Source organism: Chinchilla lanigera, unplaced genomic scaffold, assembly GCF_000276665.1.
Source record: "Chinchilla lanigera isolate Chin_1 unplaced genomic scaffold, ChiLan1.0 scaffold00001, whole genome shotgun sequence".
Classification (NCBI taxonomy): domain Eukaryota; kingdom Metazoa; phylum Chordata; class Mammalia; order Rodentia; family Chinchillidae; genus Chinchilla; species Chinchilla lanigera.
Window position 1 is genome coordinate 593,410 of NW_004955402.1, and position 13,982 is coordinate 607,391.

Here is a 13,982-nt window from a genome sequence, read left to right on the forward strand (position 1 = left end):
TCTGCTGATGGGCGGAGGTCAGGGACTGTGCCACTGCCCTCGGGTGTAGGCGTGCAGATGCGCACACAGACCCTCACATCAGATCCCCAGAGACCGATTTTAACTTCTAACAGGTATTTTTAGATTCCATCCTCAAAAGTCCTCCTCCGGGCACTGTAAGCATGTTCCGTTCACTTTAACTCTCAGTGGGTTTGATGAATAAGCAGAGCAGTCTTCTTAGGGCTCGATTTGGTTCCCACACCCATGTCTCCAGCTCCTGCTCAGCAGCAGTGTTGGGACACGAGGTCATTTAAACTTTTGTCAAACTGATGGGTTAAAAGTGCTATCTCATTACTGCTTCAGTTCGCATTTTGTGCTGGGGATATAGTTCAGTGGCACAGCACCTGCCTGGCAAGCGTGAGGTTGTGAGTTCAATTCGCAGTACCAAAAAGTAAATAAATCGATAAATAAATAATTTGCATTTGTCAACTAAATCAACTTGCATTTTGTCAACTAATTTCACGTCTATTACACAGCCACCTCTGTGTGTGTAAAGTGCTTGTTCATGTTCTTTTATGTACTATTCTACTTGATTATCTTTATCAGTTTATAGAACTTTGTGTGCTAGAAATACCGAGTGTTGCAAAGTGTTATAAACATATCAGTAGCTCTGGCCCTTGCTTGTGATGTCTTTGCTGTGCAGCATTTAATTTCTGTGTTGCAATAGGTCTCTTGGAAGACAGGAGCGGCCTGGAGACTCAGAAGTCTCCCTCCTGCTTTCCTGTTCACACGGCTACTGCACGGAGAGGGTGCTCACATGTGGTTAAAGGTCACAGATTTTGTTATGCATATCTGCCACAGTGAGAACACACCTGCCTTTTCCTTTATATCTTTCTGGATTCCTTTCCTGCTTAAGAAGTTCTCTCCCATTCAAAGTTAGAAATGTTCTTCTAATGTTATAATTTCATTTTTTACATTAAAAAATGAATCCAAAAATTTCAATCCATCTGAAACTTACTTTTAAGTATGATGCCAGTGATGGGCTTCCAGCCGTTTAGTCAGTGATGTTGTCTTGATCTTTTTTTGTTTCCATTGCTGCCTTTCTCTGGTTTTAGTTTTGTTGAACGACTGGAGATTGCTGCTGCACCCTCATCCCTCATCGCTCTGACCACCTCTGATCAGTCTCCTCGGGGACATGAACACGTAGCATTAAATCAGCTCAGCGAAGTTGTTCTGGAGATCGTTAAGCTCCATTCAACCAGTGCAGTAGAGAGCATTGTTCTAAAAGTGCACACTTGTAACAGAAATGCAGTTGAAATTTGGCAATTAATCAAATTAATCATTATGAGCAATAAAATAAAATGCATGCTGAGCCTTGAATTAGTCACTTTGGCTAATCTGCAATAATTACAGATACCCAGTTTAATTTTATATCACAGGCCAGGCGTGGTGGCGCATGCCTGTAATCCCAGCACCTGGAAGGCTGAGGCAGGAGGATCATTGGAAGTTCAAGGCCAGCCTAGGCTACAAAGTGAGCTCAAGATCAGCCTGAACTGCCTAGGGAGACCCTGTCTCAAAACGACCAAAAAAAAAAAAAAAAAAAAAAATTTATGCCACAGAAACACAACTCTTGAATATTAGTGTCAGGTTTTAATCTTCTTAATTTGTTGTTTACCATAACAAGATTAAAATGACAATAACACCCCAATTGTAGACACACAGGAGCTATATCTCAGATATAAAAAATGAATTACTGATACAGGCAACATGTGCAAGCCTCAAAATAATTATGCTAAATGAAAAGCCAGATGAAGGGGCTGGGGATTTAGCTCAGCGGCACAGCACCTGCCTGGCAAGCGCAAGGCCGTGAGTTCAATTCCCGGTACTGGGGGCAGGGAACGAAAAGCCAGATGAAAAGGTTGGAGTGGTGGGATTCCACCTACAGAAAACTCCAGTAATTGGGGCTGGGGATTTAGCTCAGCAGCGCAGCCCCTGCCTGGCAAGCGCAAGGTCGTGAGTTCAATTCCTGGCACGGGAAGAAAAAAAAAAAACTCCAGTAATCACCACGTGGCTGCTGGGGAGGAGCCAGAGGGAGGTGGAGGCACATCCGCCCTGGGCTCAGTGCCCCAGGCTTGGTGTACGCCCTGTGCCATGTCGGCTTCCGGGGCCTGCGGTCTTGTGTGTGTTGGTTACACTTTTTAAAGAGCCTGGCTCTGCCCTTACTGGTCAGTGGTGGGAGGTGGGAGCAGTTTGAGGAGTCGGGGTCTGTCAGGACAGCCCGGGGGTCCAGAGACAGCTTGGGAGCCCATGTGGGCAGCAGGTGAATGTCATGGCTGCTGCTTCAACCCGGCCCACACACTACGCGCCCCGCAGCCCAGGCTGCTCCGCTCCGGGCAGCTGGAAACCGTGAACTGGCAAGGACCAGCTCTGCTAGCAGTCTCGATGTCCCCAGTGGCACAGGGTAATGCTGGGTGCCAGCCAGTGACTCAGCCAGCGTCACTGTTCCAGCTTGTGTCTGGATGTCCCCCCAAATCCTCATGCAGTCATGGGCGGGCTTCTAGGATTTGTGATTGATCCATGATCCAATGCTGGGATTGTGGGTGTGAGGGCTACACCTGCCCTGGGGCGGGTAGTCTGCATACAGTATGAGGGAGGGAAAGAGGCTGCTTGCCGCCATTCCTCCTTTTTGCTCTTGCTGCTTTTGCTGTGTTCCGCCGCCATGAACTGTAGCCCTCTGTCAAGTGCCTGTGGACCGAAACCTCCACAGACTGTGAGCTCAATAAACCTTTCCTTCCTTAATTTCTGGTGTCAGGTATTTTGTCCCAGCAATAAGAGAAATGTAACCAAGACAGTCACCATCCCTTGCCAGTCTGCCGGACACTGGCACCGTCTCTGCTGCCGGGCTTTGGCGGCTGCAGTCTCTGGAGCACTTTGGTTCTAACAGCTCTGAGTGTTCATTGTTCTTCCAAAACAACCGCTCTGTCCACACCACTCACCATAAAATTCCAAGGAGATCATAGGACTTTTGGAGCCGTTGATAGGACACCAAGGTGAGTCACAGAGCTTGTGCTGCACACATGGTCATCACACAGTAGGGAGCCCCTAGACCGCCCCAAGTCCAGACGTGCTGCTGAGGCCCCGAGGCCCCAGGCTGAAGCCAGGGAATCTTCTGGAAGGCTTGCCCGGGTTGCTATGCAACCAAGGGGCAGCCCCTCCCTCCTCCCAAAAGGTAGCAGCACGTCTGAAGTGGGGTGGACAGGCACCTTGCTGTCACGCTGGAGGGACAGAGGCAGCCTGACGGCCGGGAGGACCCTGCACAAACTGTCCCCGCCACTGGAGGGCCAAAGGGAAGTGTGGGGCAGCTGCTGGCTGAGCTGCGCCCCTCCACCCGCACAGCGAAATGGGGTGTCAGGCGCTCATCTGCCTCAGCTCCACAGTGCAGCCGCTGAACACACACAATTCAGTGGCTTCATAGAGCTGGACAAGTGTCAGTTTAGAATCAACTTGAGACCATTTCCATCACCCCTGAAGGAAGTCCTTACCGTTTGGTGACCGCCTCCCTACTCATACCCAGTAATCACGAACGATTTTCTTTCCCGTGTTTATCACTCGGACATTCTACTTTAATGGAATCACGTGACCCTCGCCTTGTCCTGACTGGCTGCTTTGCCTGGCATTTTCGAGGCCCATCTGCATTGTTGCCGGTATCTGTGCCTGGTTCCCTTCCACTGCCTTTATGACCCACTGTGTGGATCAGGACGTGCGGGTCGCCCCTCACCAGCTCGGGCCCCTGCGGGCCGTTTCTGCCTCTCAGCCCCTGCGGGCACCACTCCTGTGCGTGCTGGGGCAGCCACTGCTGGACCGCATGTGCCTGCTCTCGGGGAGGCACTGGGGGACCGTGCTTCTGCGCCCTTGGGGGAGGAATGGCTGAGTCACTGGTAAATCTGCGTGGAACTTCTGGAAGGGCTGCCAGACTGTTTCCAAAGCAGCTGCAACACTTACCGCCTCACCAGTATTGTGGAGGGTTCTGATTTCTCCCCAGCTGCCGACATTTGCCATGTGGCTTCTTAAAATTTACCATCCCAGAGGACGTGAGGTGGTGACTGGCTGATAGGATCGCTGTCCCTTTTTCACACCCTGCATACCTTGCTCAGGTGTCTCTTCTGCTCATAAAGTTGTCCCTTTGTATTTCCGGAGCTGGCCATGGCCCTGGTGTACAAGGCTCCCGGCTGTGCTCAGGACCTTGGCGTGGAGATGGTTTATGACTGCACACGCAAGGCAGAGCTTGTCCAACTGTGCACTTGGAATAAGTGCAGCTACCTTGCGCCGAATGAATCCTACTACAGCTGCCAAAGCAAGCGACACTGAACAAACCCCACTCACACCCGTCCCAGGCTGCGGGCCTGCGCTAGGAGCCCTTTCCCGGGGGTGTCTCCAAGGCAGCCTCTCTGCTCCTCACACCTGCTGTCCCTCTGCCTACACTTTCAGGGAAATGGCGCTACCTCTTTGTAGCAGCCTGGCTTCTGATTTAGTTGTCTAGCTTAGTCTTTTATGTCAAGACACAGACCTACCTCTCCCTTCTCCAAGCAACTCAACTGTGACAAGCTCAGGGCCCCCCGTGGGCCGCCCACATCCACAGCCGTGCACTCACAGAGTCCAGACAGGATGGAGGTCACCGGGAAGCAGGGTGCTGTCCTGGACACCAGGTCCCCACCTCTCCTACCTGCTGAGCTGCAGGCAGCAAGAGCAAGGCATGGCTGAGCTGAGGATAGCTGAGTGGCAGGGAGCAGGGGGTGCGCCCCCAGGAAGCTGCTGCGGGGCTCCTGCGCTGTGGCCTAGCTGGCTCTGATCCTGGCCCAGGGCACGCGGACTCGGGCGGAGGGGCTGGGGCAGGGAGCTGGGTTGCAGGTGGTAGCCTTGCGGGCTGAGTGTGACACTGCGTCTGGTTTTCCCTTTGGTCTCATTGTGGGATCCCAGAACACACTGCGGTGGGGGCCAGGAACAGACTCAACGCTGACCGCCGAAGGTCACCGGAGCTGGACAGTGGGACCATCCTGGGGCCAGGATAGGCTCTGGAAGGACGAAGAGTTCCTCTGGCCTTCCTGCCCCAGAGAGGAATAAAACGGCCCTTAACGCCCTCGGAGTGGGCCCTTCAGCCTGCAAAGCTCCCCTCCCTTCCGAGTGCTGACAGGTGCTTAATGGGCCCCCTGGAGCTTTTTGTCTACGAACCAGGGCATAAAAGCTTGCAAAACCGAAGGGGTCAGCACAGCCTGCTCGCACTCAGTGGGTCTGTGTGTGGCTCTGACACTCCCATGTCTGTTGGCGGGAACTGTAAAGATGCCTGAAATAGAAGAGGAAAGAAAGAAACCAAGGGACCGATAAAGGACCGAGAATGAGGGAACGGGGCCTGTCAGCCGTCAAGACGCCGAAGGCTCGATTTAGGATGCTCAGAAAACCCACGAGCCACAAAGTGGACTTGGTAAACGGTCTGCAGCGCGCTCAGCCTCCTCCACCACATTAGCAGCTCTGGGCAAGAGGGGCCCAGCGGGGCGTGCCCTGCTTGGGAACACAACACCCCACAGCATGCACGGCCAGCCTGGCAGCAGGGCCACAGAGCTCTCACCTCACCAAGAGCTGGGGGAAGGCTGGTATCACAAAGCGTGGGCAGCGCTCCACGACGGACCTGACTCCGTTAAGCCTGTCTAAGGAAGCCAGATCATCGCCCTCCCCACGCGCTGGCTGCACACGGCGTCCGCACCGCTTCGCTCCTACGCTGCCCTGTCCTCAGGAGCCCAGAGGCCAGCTTCCTTCTGGGGATGCACACACCCGGGGGCCAGGCCACCCCAGGGTGCAGGCGCCTGGTGTCCCCTCCCTGCCGTGTGGTCTGCACACTCTGACGGCAGTCTGGGGAGAGCACCTCAAAATGGTCAAAGAAACGGTTTCTCTGTAAAGGGTGACCTGGTATTCACAACACAAGACGAGGTTTGAATATTTATGGTGAGCAGGCCAAGTTTGCCAAGACTTACAAATATCTCTTACCACAGTTCTCTCGTTCCCGCTTTCAAATATTAGCTGTCACTCCTTTCACAGGCACGGGGAGAAAGTCTTTCTCAACCCTTTTCCCTTGAACACAATTACCACCTCACTTGCCGCCCTCCGTGGCCACCTAATCTTGCCAATTGTGCGGGTGATGCGGCCACAAAGCAGCGTGACGGACATACCTGACAGCTCTGCTGGTGACAGGGCGGCCACCAGGCAGGCGGCTTTTGTGAGATGCGTCCCAGCTCCACAGCCGCCCAGGGACATGGCAGGAAGGTGCGAGCCGGGCGATGGCCACCCCTTCCCAGTGTGAGTGCGGAGCACAGGCGCTGGACACCGGGCAACACGGCTCCCGGAAGCCTGGCTCTCCCCAGCGGGGTGTGCCTCAGGGCAGGCTGCGTGGATGCCGGGCTAGCAGTGGGTGCAAGAAGCCATGCGTGCCTGAGCCCTGCGACACCACCCCAAACCCTGCCTCAGCCTCCGTCAGCCCCGCCCTGGGGGGACACAGGTGTGGTGCCAGCTCCGGTGCTCATAGTCTCTGACTGCCGGTCTTTCCTCCCACGGAGGCACGTGTGACAGCAGTCCTCCGAGGGCAACAGCACCCCAGCACCCTCCATCCCAAAGACACCAGGCCTTTGGGCATGCTTCTTGGCACTTCAGACACCCAGGGCCAGTGGTTTCCCTCACAAAAGGGTTATAAGCAAGGCTTGGTGCATGCCTTCAGTTCCAGCCATGGAGGCTGAGGCAGAAGGACTGCAACTCTGAGCCCAGCCTGGGCCACTTAGCGACCCCCACCCCGCCAGTGCCTGCAGGTGACTCAGCTCAAACACTCAGCTGGGCTCTGCTATGGACACCAGGCTGGCACTCAGCACACAGAGCCGAAGCACCAGGGAGGCCGTCAGCACCTGCGGCCCAGCAGGGCCACCTCGAGACCCCCAGAGGCCCGAACTCGCAGGAAAGTAACCCAGACTCTCTCCCAGGGTCCCTCCAAAGCCTCCAAGAAAGGACGGCAGCAAGAGCAGCCCCTGCTTGCCCAACAGCGGGTGCCCCTCGGTAATGAGCACCCTGGTCATTGACACGCCCTTGAGCTTCCGGTCAGCAGGAAATAATGCTGGCTTTCAAATCTCTCTGCAAACAACTGCATTTATATTTTCTTTTTGAAATTATTGAGCCAGGCACTGGGGCTGTGCTTGTCACCCCAGCTCCTCAGGAGGCTGAGGCAGGAAGATCGTGAGTGCCAAGCCCAGCCTGGGCAACCCGCTCAGCAAGACTCCATCTCCAAATACATAAAGAAGACCAGGAGGAGCCGCGGGGCAGAGCTGAGGATGCGTGAGGGCCAGGGCTTGGTGCCCCCACCACCAGAGCGAAATCTAGAGGCTGAAGGAAGGCACCTGTGCACTGTGGCTGCCCCCAAGGATTAGGAACCAAGCATCGGGTGAGCACAGCCTCCCTCAGGGCTGCCTGGAGCAGCTGGCAGAGGCCTGCTCTCTCAGGTGGCGCTAATGCAGCCCCGGGGCCCCCAGGGTCCCCACCCCAGGCTGCGCGTGCCACGCTCCAGGTGACAATGTCCACTGGAGGTGGAAGCCACGAGTGCCGGCCCAGAGCGTGGAGACCACGACCCAGCTGAACAGCTCCTGGCCAAGACTGGGACACGCAGTGCCCGGGGCTGACCTACAGCTGGCGGGCGCCCCTCCCGCGCCCCGCAGACTCGTGGAGACCGCCATGGTTTGGACCCTAGATGCCCCAAAGCCGGGGTGTCAAGGATCCCTCAGCCCACGGTGCCCTTGGGAGGCGGTGGGGACTACGGTGGGAGGGGCTGGGGGGAGCAAGGTCACTGGGGGCGTGAGTGTTAGGGGACAGTGGGACCCCAGCCCTTCCACTGCGCTGTCACAGGCCCAGGGCAACAGGGCCTGAGTGGCCCCAGCCTCGCACCCTGGGGTCCTCCCTGGGTTACCTCCAGTGCTTGTCTCCCCTTCCTGGTGCTGCTGTCCCACCCCGCCGGCCTCTCCCGACCCGGGGTGCCCGCCTGCCCGTCGGTGTCTTTGCAGGGAGGCGCAGGTCCTCACGGCGCGCCTCTGTGATCAGCCCAGCAGACAGAGCCGTGGTTAGAAGCCAAGTGCTCAGCCCAGATGCTCCTTCTGCTCCCTTGCCCCCCGCAGCTTGTGAACTGGAGAAACCTTTGCCCTGCTCTAGAAGCCACTCACGAAGCAGGTGCGGTCATCAAGCCGCACCCCGCCATGCTGCACCCCCATCCAGAGCCCACGTGGTGTTCAGTCCCCTTCCACCAGAGGCGGGTGCTGCCATTCTTGGTGTCTGAGTTCACCCAGGAGGGGAGTGTCAGGAAGCAACAGCCAGCCTGCGCACCCCTCCCTCTGCGGCCCGAGCCCCTCCCTGGGCATGGGCTTGGGTTCAGCCACGTCCAGGCCTGACAGTCACGGTGACCACGGCCAGGATGGGACCAGCTTAGGCAGACAGCAGGACAGTGGGGTCTGGATAGTCACATGGGTCTGGAAGTTCCGCACATGTAACCGTGGAGTTTCAGCGGAAGGCGGCGTTTGCTCCTAGTACTTCCTGGTGAATCGTGTGCTGAGAGAGGTCCTCCAGCAGCACCCAGGGCTGCCCCCACCTGGGCACAAGGCGTAGTGACAAGGCCGGGCCAAGGCTGGCCCAGCCACACTACCCAGCTCAAAGGTGAGGTTTACTAGATGTTTTTGTTTGCTTTTTCGTGGTACCAGGATTAAACCCAGGGCATTTGCACTGAGCTATATCTCCAGCGGTATTTTGACTGTTCTGAAACAGGAGCTTGCTAATTGATACATATCCCAGGTGGGGCTCAAGCCTGTGATCTTGCTGCCTCAGGCTCCAGGCATGCGATGGTTCCAGAGGCAGAACCGCACCCAGTTCCAAAGGAGCATTCATCATAGAAAGGTCAGTAGTTGCTGGGCTGTCTCTTTTGTGTAATTATTTACCGATGTGGCCGAGTTTAAGCTTTTTAACTTTGTGACGTACTTCTGTCAATGTATTTTTAAGTGCCTACTGTTACTTATTCCAGTAACTAAATTACCATGAAGTTCACGGCTTAAAATGACAAGCTTTACTATTTCTCAGCAAGGGTGGCCGGCTGCTCGCCGGAGACCACCTCACCTCTCTGCCACGCAGGCTTCCCAGGGAAGCGGCTGCTTCATTACAACCAGCAGGGAGCCAGGGTGGTGGCCCGGGCAGTAACCCCGGCACTCTGGGAGGCTGCGGTAGGACGAGGCCAAGTGGAAGACCAGCCCGGGCAGTTCAGCGGCTTAACGAGCCTCCTGCCCCGAAAAGCCAGCTTGGCAGAAGGCTGGCGACACACAGCACCTCCCACCTGTGACGCTCTCGAGCTGCGCTGTCTCCTATGGAGGGGAGGGGACTCCGAAGGCCACGAGGGCCAGGTAGGGGGCCACGGCCTGACACCCGCACCACACCCCTTCCTCACAGGTAATTCACCGCAGGACGCTCTGGACACATCAGTCACCTGCTCACTCGCCCACCCAGAACAGGGGACACAGGAAATGGTATGGAGACAACGCGAGAGGTCACTCGTCCTCTGAGGAAAATATATTTAAAAAAGTAAACCGAAGCGTTTCACTGCTTCCCTGGGCCCCTGGCCTGTCAGGGTGACAGCGGAAGTAGTGGTGTCGGCACTTTCCCCAACAGTGTCCCGGGGGTTTCCAGCTCAGGGGCGTGGGGCGAGGCATCCCATGGGTGAGGTGCAGCGACAGCACACTGGCAAACCAGAAAGGGGCTCACGCAGAGGCCCTGCGGCCAGGAGTTACACCCTTAGGACTGAACACTCGTTTGTGCTGGCTGCAAAAGACAAAACAAACCCCCTCAGGAGGAGGCTGGGAGCAGTTTTGACTTCAGAGCAAGATTTTCATTAAACCTCTAAAAAATAAAACAGTCTACCACATCGAATACCAAAATTTAGGAGTGCTTCATTAATCCGCGGTGGGGGCTGCACCCAGGCCGCTGTCCACCCCGTGTGCACCAGTGGATGGGAGTCAAGGGCGCAGGAGACGAGGGCACCCAGGATGCCCGGCACGCAGGCAGCAGCACAGGCCCTGGGCTTGGCTCACGCGCGCAGGATGGGCAGGGCGGAGGCGAGGTGAGCACAGGCCTCCTGGCCGGACTGCCGGGTACCGAGTAACAGTGCAGGGCAGCAGTGCAGGAGACAGCTCCGACGTGGGCTGGGTGGCAGGAAGCGGGCCTGCCCACCCTGCCTCGGAGAGCTGCAACACCCAACCCGGGCTCCGCACAGCGCGGCTCCGGCAGTGAGAACACTGGCAGCTGGCAGGAAGAGGGAGCCAGTGCACGCCCAGCTGGACACAGCACCACACGGGGCTGCTGTCACCGCGGCCCGCTCAGGGGCCCTGCTCTGCCAGCTGCTCTGGAGACGACGGGCTGACGGGGCTGCAGCTCCGTGAGAAGCACGGTCCTGGCCACCCGGAAGCTGACACAGGATTCCTCAAGGCCTGGACTCCACCAGCCTGGGCAACTATGAGGCCCTGTCTCAAAAATGCATCGATTAATGAGTCAATCGCCCAATCTATGGAAGAAGAGTCACCTTTGAAGTGTTTTTCAATGTCAACATTTCCTCTTTTAACTTCCTGGGTATAACCTAAAAATTAAAGCCACAGTTACACAGAAAAACATACTGTGTAACAGAATGTATGAACAGAAAAGCCCACCACCGCTTTAAAAGCCGTGTGAGGGCACAGGGTGGGCAGGAGTCAGGTATGAAGTCATCTCACACTCCAAGCATGGAACCCACAGCGGGTGGGCATCTTCGGGAAAAGCAGCCCTGGGTTAATCCGTGATGCTGGGCGGGGAGGAAGGGGTCCTTTCCTGTCGGTCAGCCTCCAGGCCCCAGGCTCTTCTGACAGACAGAGGCCCAGGGGTCCTGCACCCCTGCCTCCCAGGCCCCTTGCACGCTGCGTCCACAGCAGCCGTCCCGCCGGGCTCCGTCACCTGAGTGGTGATCCTGCTCCAGAGGGCAGCCAGTGACCGACTTTCTCTCCAGCTGAGAAGTGGAGTTGAAGGGACAGGGGGACCTCTCGGGGAGGAAGCTGAGGGAGAAGAGGAGCCGGGGCAGACCGAGACTCAGGGAGGTCCCACTTCACATGACGGCACATGAGAAGACAGGGTCGGGGGAATTACGTTTATTTCTAGACATACCACATTAAAATAAATGCCACGTTTATTCAGAATATCGTAACGCAAAAATAGAACTCTCTCCTCCACTGCGAAAATTACTACACTACTACAGGGGATACATGATATATCTAAAGTCTTCTAGATTAGCTTCTGAAAACAAAATTTTAGTTATACATAGCCGACTTATGATACAAAATATACACAACAGCATAATTGCAGTGTAGAAAAATGACATATCCAAAATACAACTTATGTCATTTACACAAAATGTATTGTTAATCTCTCCCCAGGGCTTCCCCGCTTAGCCGGACAGCGGTGCTCCGGCCTTCATCCGTCTGGATGACCAGCAGCGCCTGGAAGCTGCCCGTGGTCGTGGGGCGAAAGTGCACGGGGATGTGGATGTAATGCCGGGCCCTGCAGGGAGAGGATTGCAGCGGAGTGGCGCACAGCAGCCCAGCGCCCACGGGCGACTGTGCACCTGCTGGGACCTCTGGCCCCTCCGCACTGGGACTCACAGGGACCAGCCCAGAGGACAGAGCCACTGAGTGCTGCTCAGGGCACGGCGCCCGCCCAGCACGCGCAGGGCACCGGCTCGAGCCCCCTCGCCACCGGACGTGACTCCCATGTGCCTGGCTACCTTCACTCACTCGTGAAAACAGACCACACCCAGCTCGGTGCTCTCCGCTGCCAGTGAGGCAGACAGGGAGCGCTCAGCCCTCACCCTGAAGGCGACCCTGCGCACGAGAACTCACCTCAGAGAGTACCTGGAGTGCCTGATGTGGAACGGCTCTCTGGGCGGCAAAAACTTCAGCTGCAATTTAGCAAGAAACACTCTATGAAGTCACACCGATTCCATCAGTACACAGAACACATGCCCTGCACCGCTGTGATTAAAGACTCATTTTGCAAACTTAGGTACAGCCACAAAATTAGGTAAGACAACAAACGCTCACGCAATGAAAATACACTGAGGAGCGTTTTAACACACATTCACTCCAGTTCTGACTACAGTAAATGTCACCCAGAAATATGCCTGTACTCGAGAGACAGAACACAGCAAGGAGTTAAAGAAAATTAAAATATGAAAACAAAATTTCTGATTTTAAACTAAAGGTCATTAACATCTAATGAATTTCAAATATACTATTAGGGCATTTTGAAAAGTTAACTTGTTATCACAACTTAAATATACTCTCGCTGGGAGATGCACTTGGTTGTCAGGGAGGAGCCTGCTGCGCAGGTGAACGCGCGCTTTCTCACCGAGTGTGTGACGAAGGAGTTGTTCCGCACGCTGACCTTCAGCACCCGCGACGCCCCCACCTGGGTGGGCGGGAAGGTGTAGGCGTCCTTTGGGGCGTACACGCCACGCCGGCTCTCGTCAGGCGGCCTGCTCGCGACAGCGCCAAAGGGGCGTTCAGAGCCACAGAAACAGACTGCCGCCAGGCCCCAGCTGTGCGGTGACTGCACAGCGCCGGGAGCACCGTGAGGCCAAGGCTCTGGCCTCACAGAGCTGTGCAGTGCGCGAGCCACCGCCCTCCGAGCCACGTGCTCCGGGGTCGCCCTCCACCGCAGCACTACCATCTGGGCACACACTGTCAAGGAGCCTCCAGGCGGCCTGCGCTGAGTCATGCCCTGGCTATTTCGGGCCGCCCCAGCCTTTCAGGCTCACCTCTGCCCCCTTCCCACTCCCTGGCCGGACCCCTGACCACTGTGGGACCCGTACGTAGTGTGTCTGGGGTCCGTCGGGGGCCTCTAGCACCTCACGTGCATCCCAGCCCAGCCCGAGCCCTGGCCCACAAGCCTGTCTCAGGCCCGACACTGCCCTCCCTCCGGGACTCTCCACAAACACAAAACCTCCTGTGGTCCACCTCGAGCCTGACTCCACTTACCCTGGGCTGCCACCCAGGCCCTGGGGGGACCAGGACAACCCCACCACTCTGCCTCCAGGGCCCGCCACAGCGCACACTGAGCTCAGCAAATGAGACCGTCACTGAGCGACAGCGCAGCTGACTGGCTAAGAAAGCGCGTTCCGAGAGGGTGCCAGCTCCTTCCAAACGCTACCAGAAAGTAAGTGACAAACTTCTACTGAAGCCAGCAGTACTAGCACACCCTTCCCTTCTCAGCATCTTCTTTCAGAGTTACACTAGACCTCACTGTTAATCAGAGTCACAGGTAACATTTCTATCAAGTGGAACACTTAAAGATCAGCAGTAAAGACAGAAAACTGTAAATTTACATTTTAAAGATTTTAAGAATCTATTTTCATATGTTACTTGTGGCAATGTAAAATGACATCACCACTCTGGGAAAACTATCTGCCATCATGCTTATCACATGACTCAGCAACAGGAAGTTCAAGCAAAACTAAGCTTTGAGGACAGAAATCAGAACAGAGTATTTGGACAGGCCCACAGGCGTGTGCTGCGGGGGCAGGAACACCCCGTGCCGACCAGCGTCATACAGCGTACCCGAGCAGGAGGGCAGAGGGCTCTGAGGTAGTGCGTCTGCGAGCAATGGCGGTGGTGTCCACCTTTACCAGGCTGTCCGTGCCTGCGTGAGCGGCCTTGGGCTCGTCCCTTTCCCTGAAGCTCTGTGGAGAAAGGGGGCGGGGGTGAGCATTCTGGGACACAGGGGTCATTTATTTATCACAATTCTACCATTTGCTTGTTTGAGGGGGGCTCTTTTTAAGGCAGGGTCTCCCTATGCAGTTCAGGCTGGCCTTGAACTCACTTATATAGGCCAGGCTGGCCTCAAACTTGCAACGTTCCTCCTGCCTC

At 56.1% G+C, this 13,982-nt stretch overlaps 1 protein-coding gene across 6 annotated transcripts in view; it reads right to left on the reverse strand.

The window, feature by feature from the left end:
- Window positions 1–11,195: 11,195 nt before the first annotated feature.
- The window catches only part of Cep192 (centrosomal protein 192kDa), a 70,575-nt gene continuing 67,788 nt past the window's right edge, over window positions 11,196–13,982 (reverse strand). For all 6 annotated transcript variants that reach the window (XM_013512751.1, XM_013512786.1, XM_013512821.1 and 3 more), the window contains 4 exons: window positions 13,674–13,795; window positions 12,466–12,592; window positions 11,958–12,016; window positions 11,196–11,619 (listed from right to left, as the gene is read on the reverse strand). In XM_013512751.1, coding sequence (XP_013368205.1) covers window positions 11,481–11,619; window positions 11,958–12,016; window positions 12,466–12,592; window positions 13,674–13,795 — 447 coding nt within the window. In that variant the 3' untranslated portion in view covers window positions 11,196–11,480. The remainder of the gene's footprint in view (window positions 11,620–11,957; window positions 12,017–12,465; window positions 12,593–13,673; window positions 13,796–13,982) is intronic.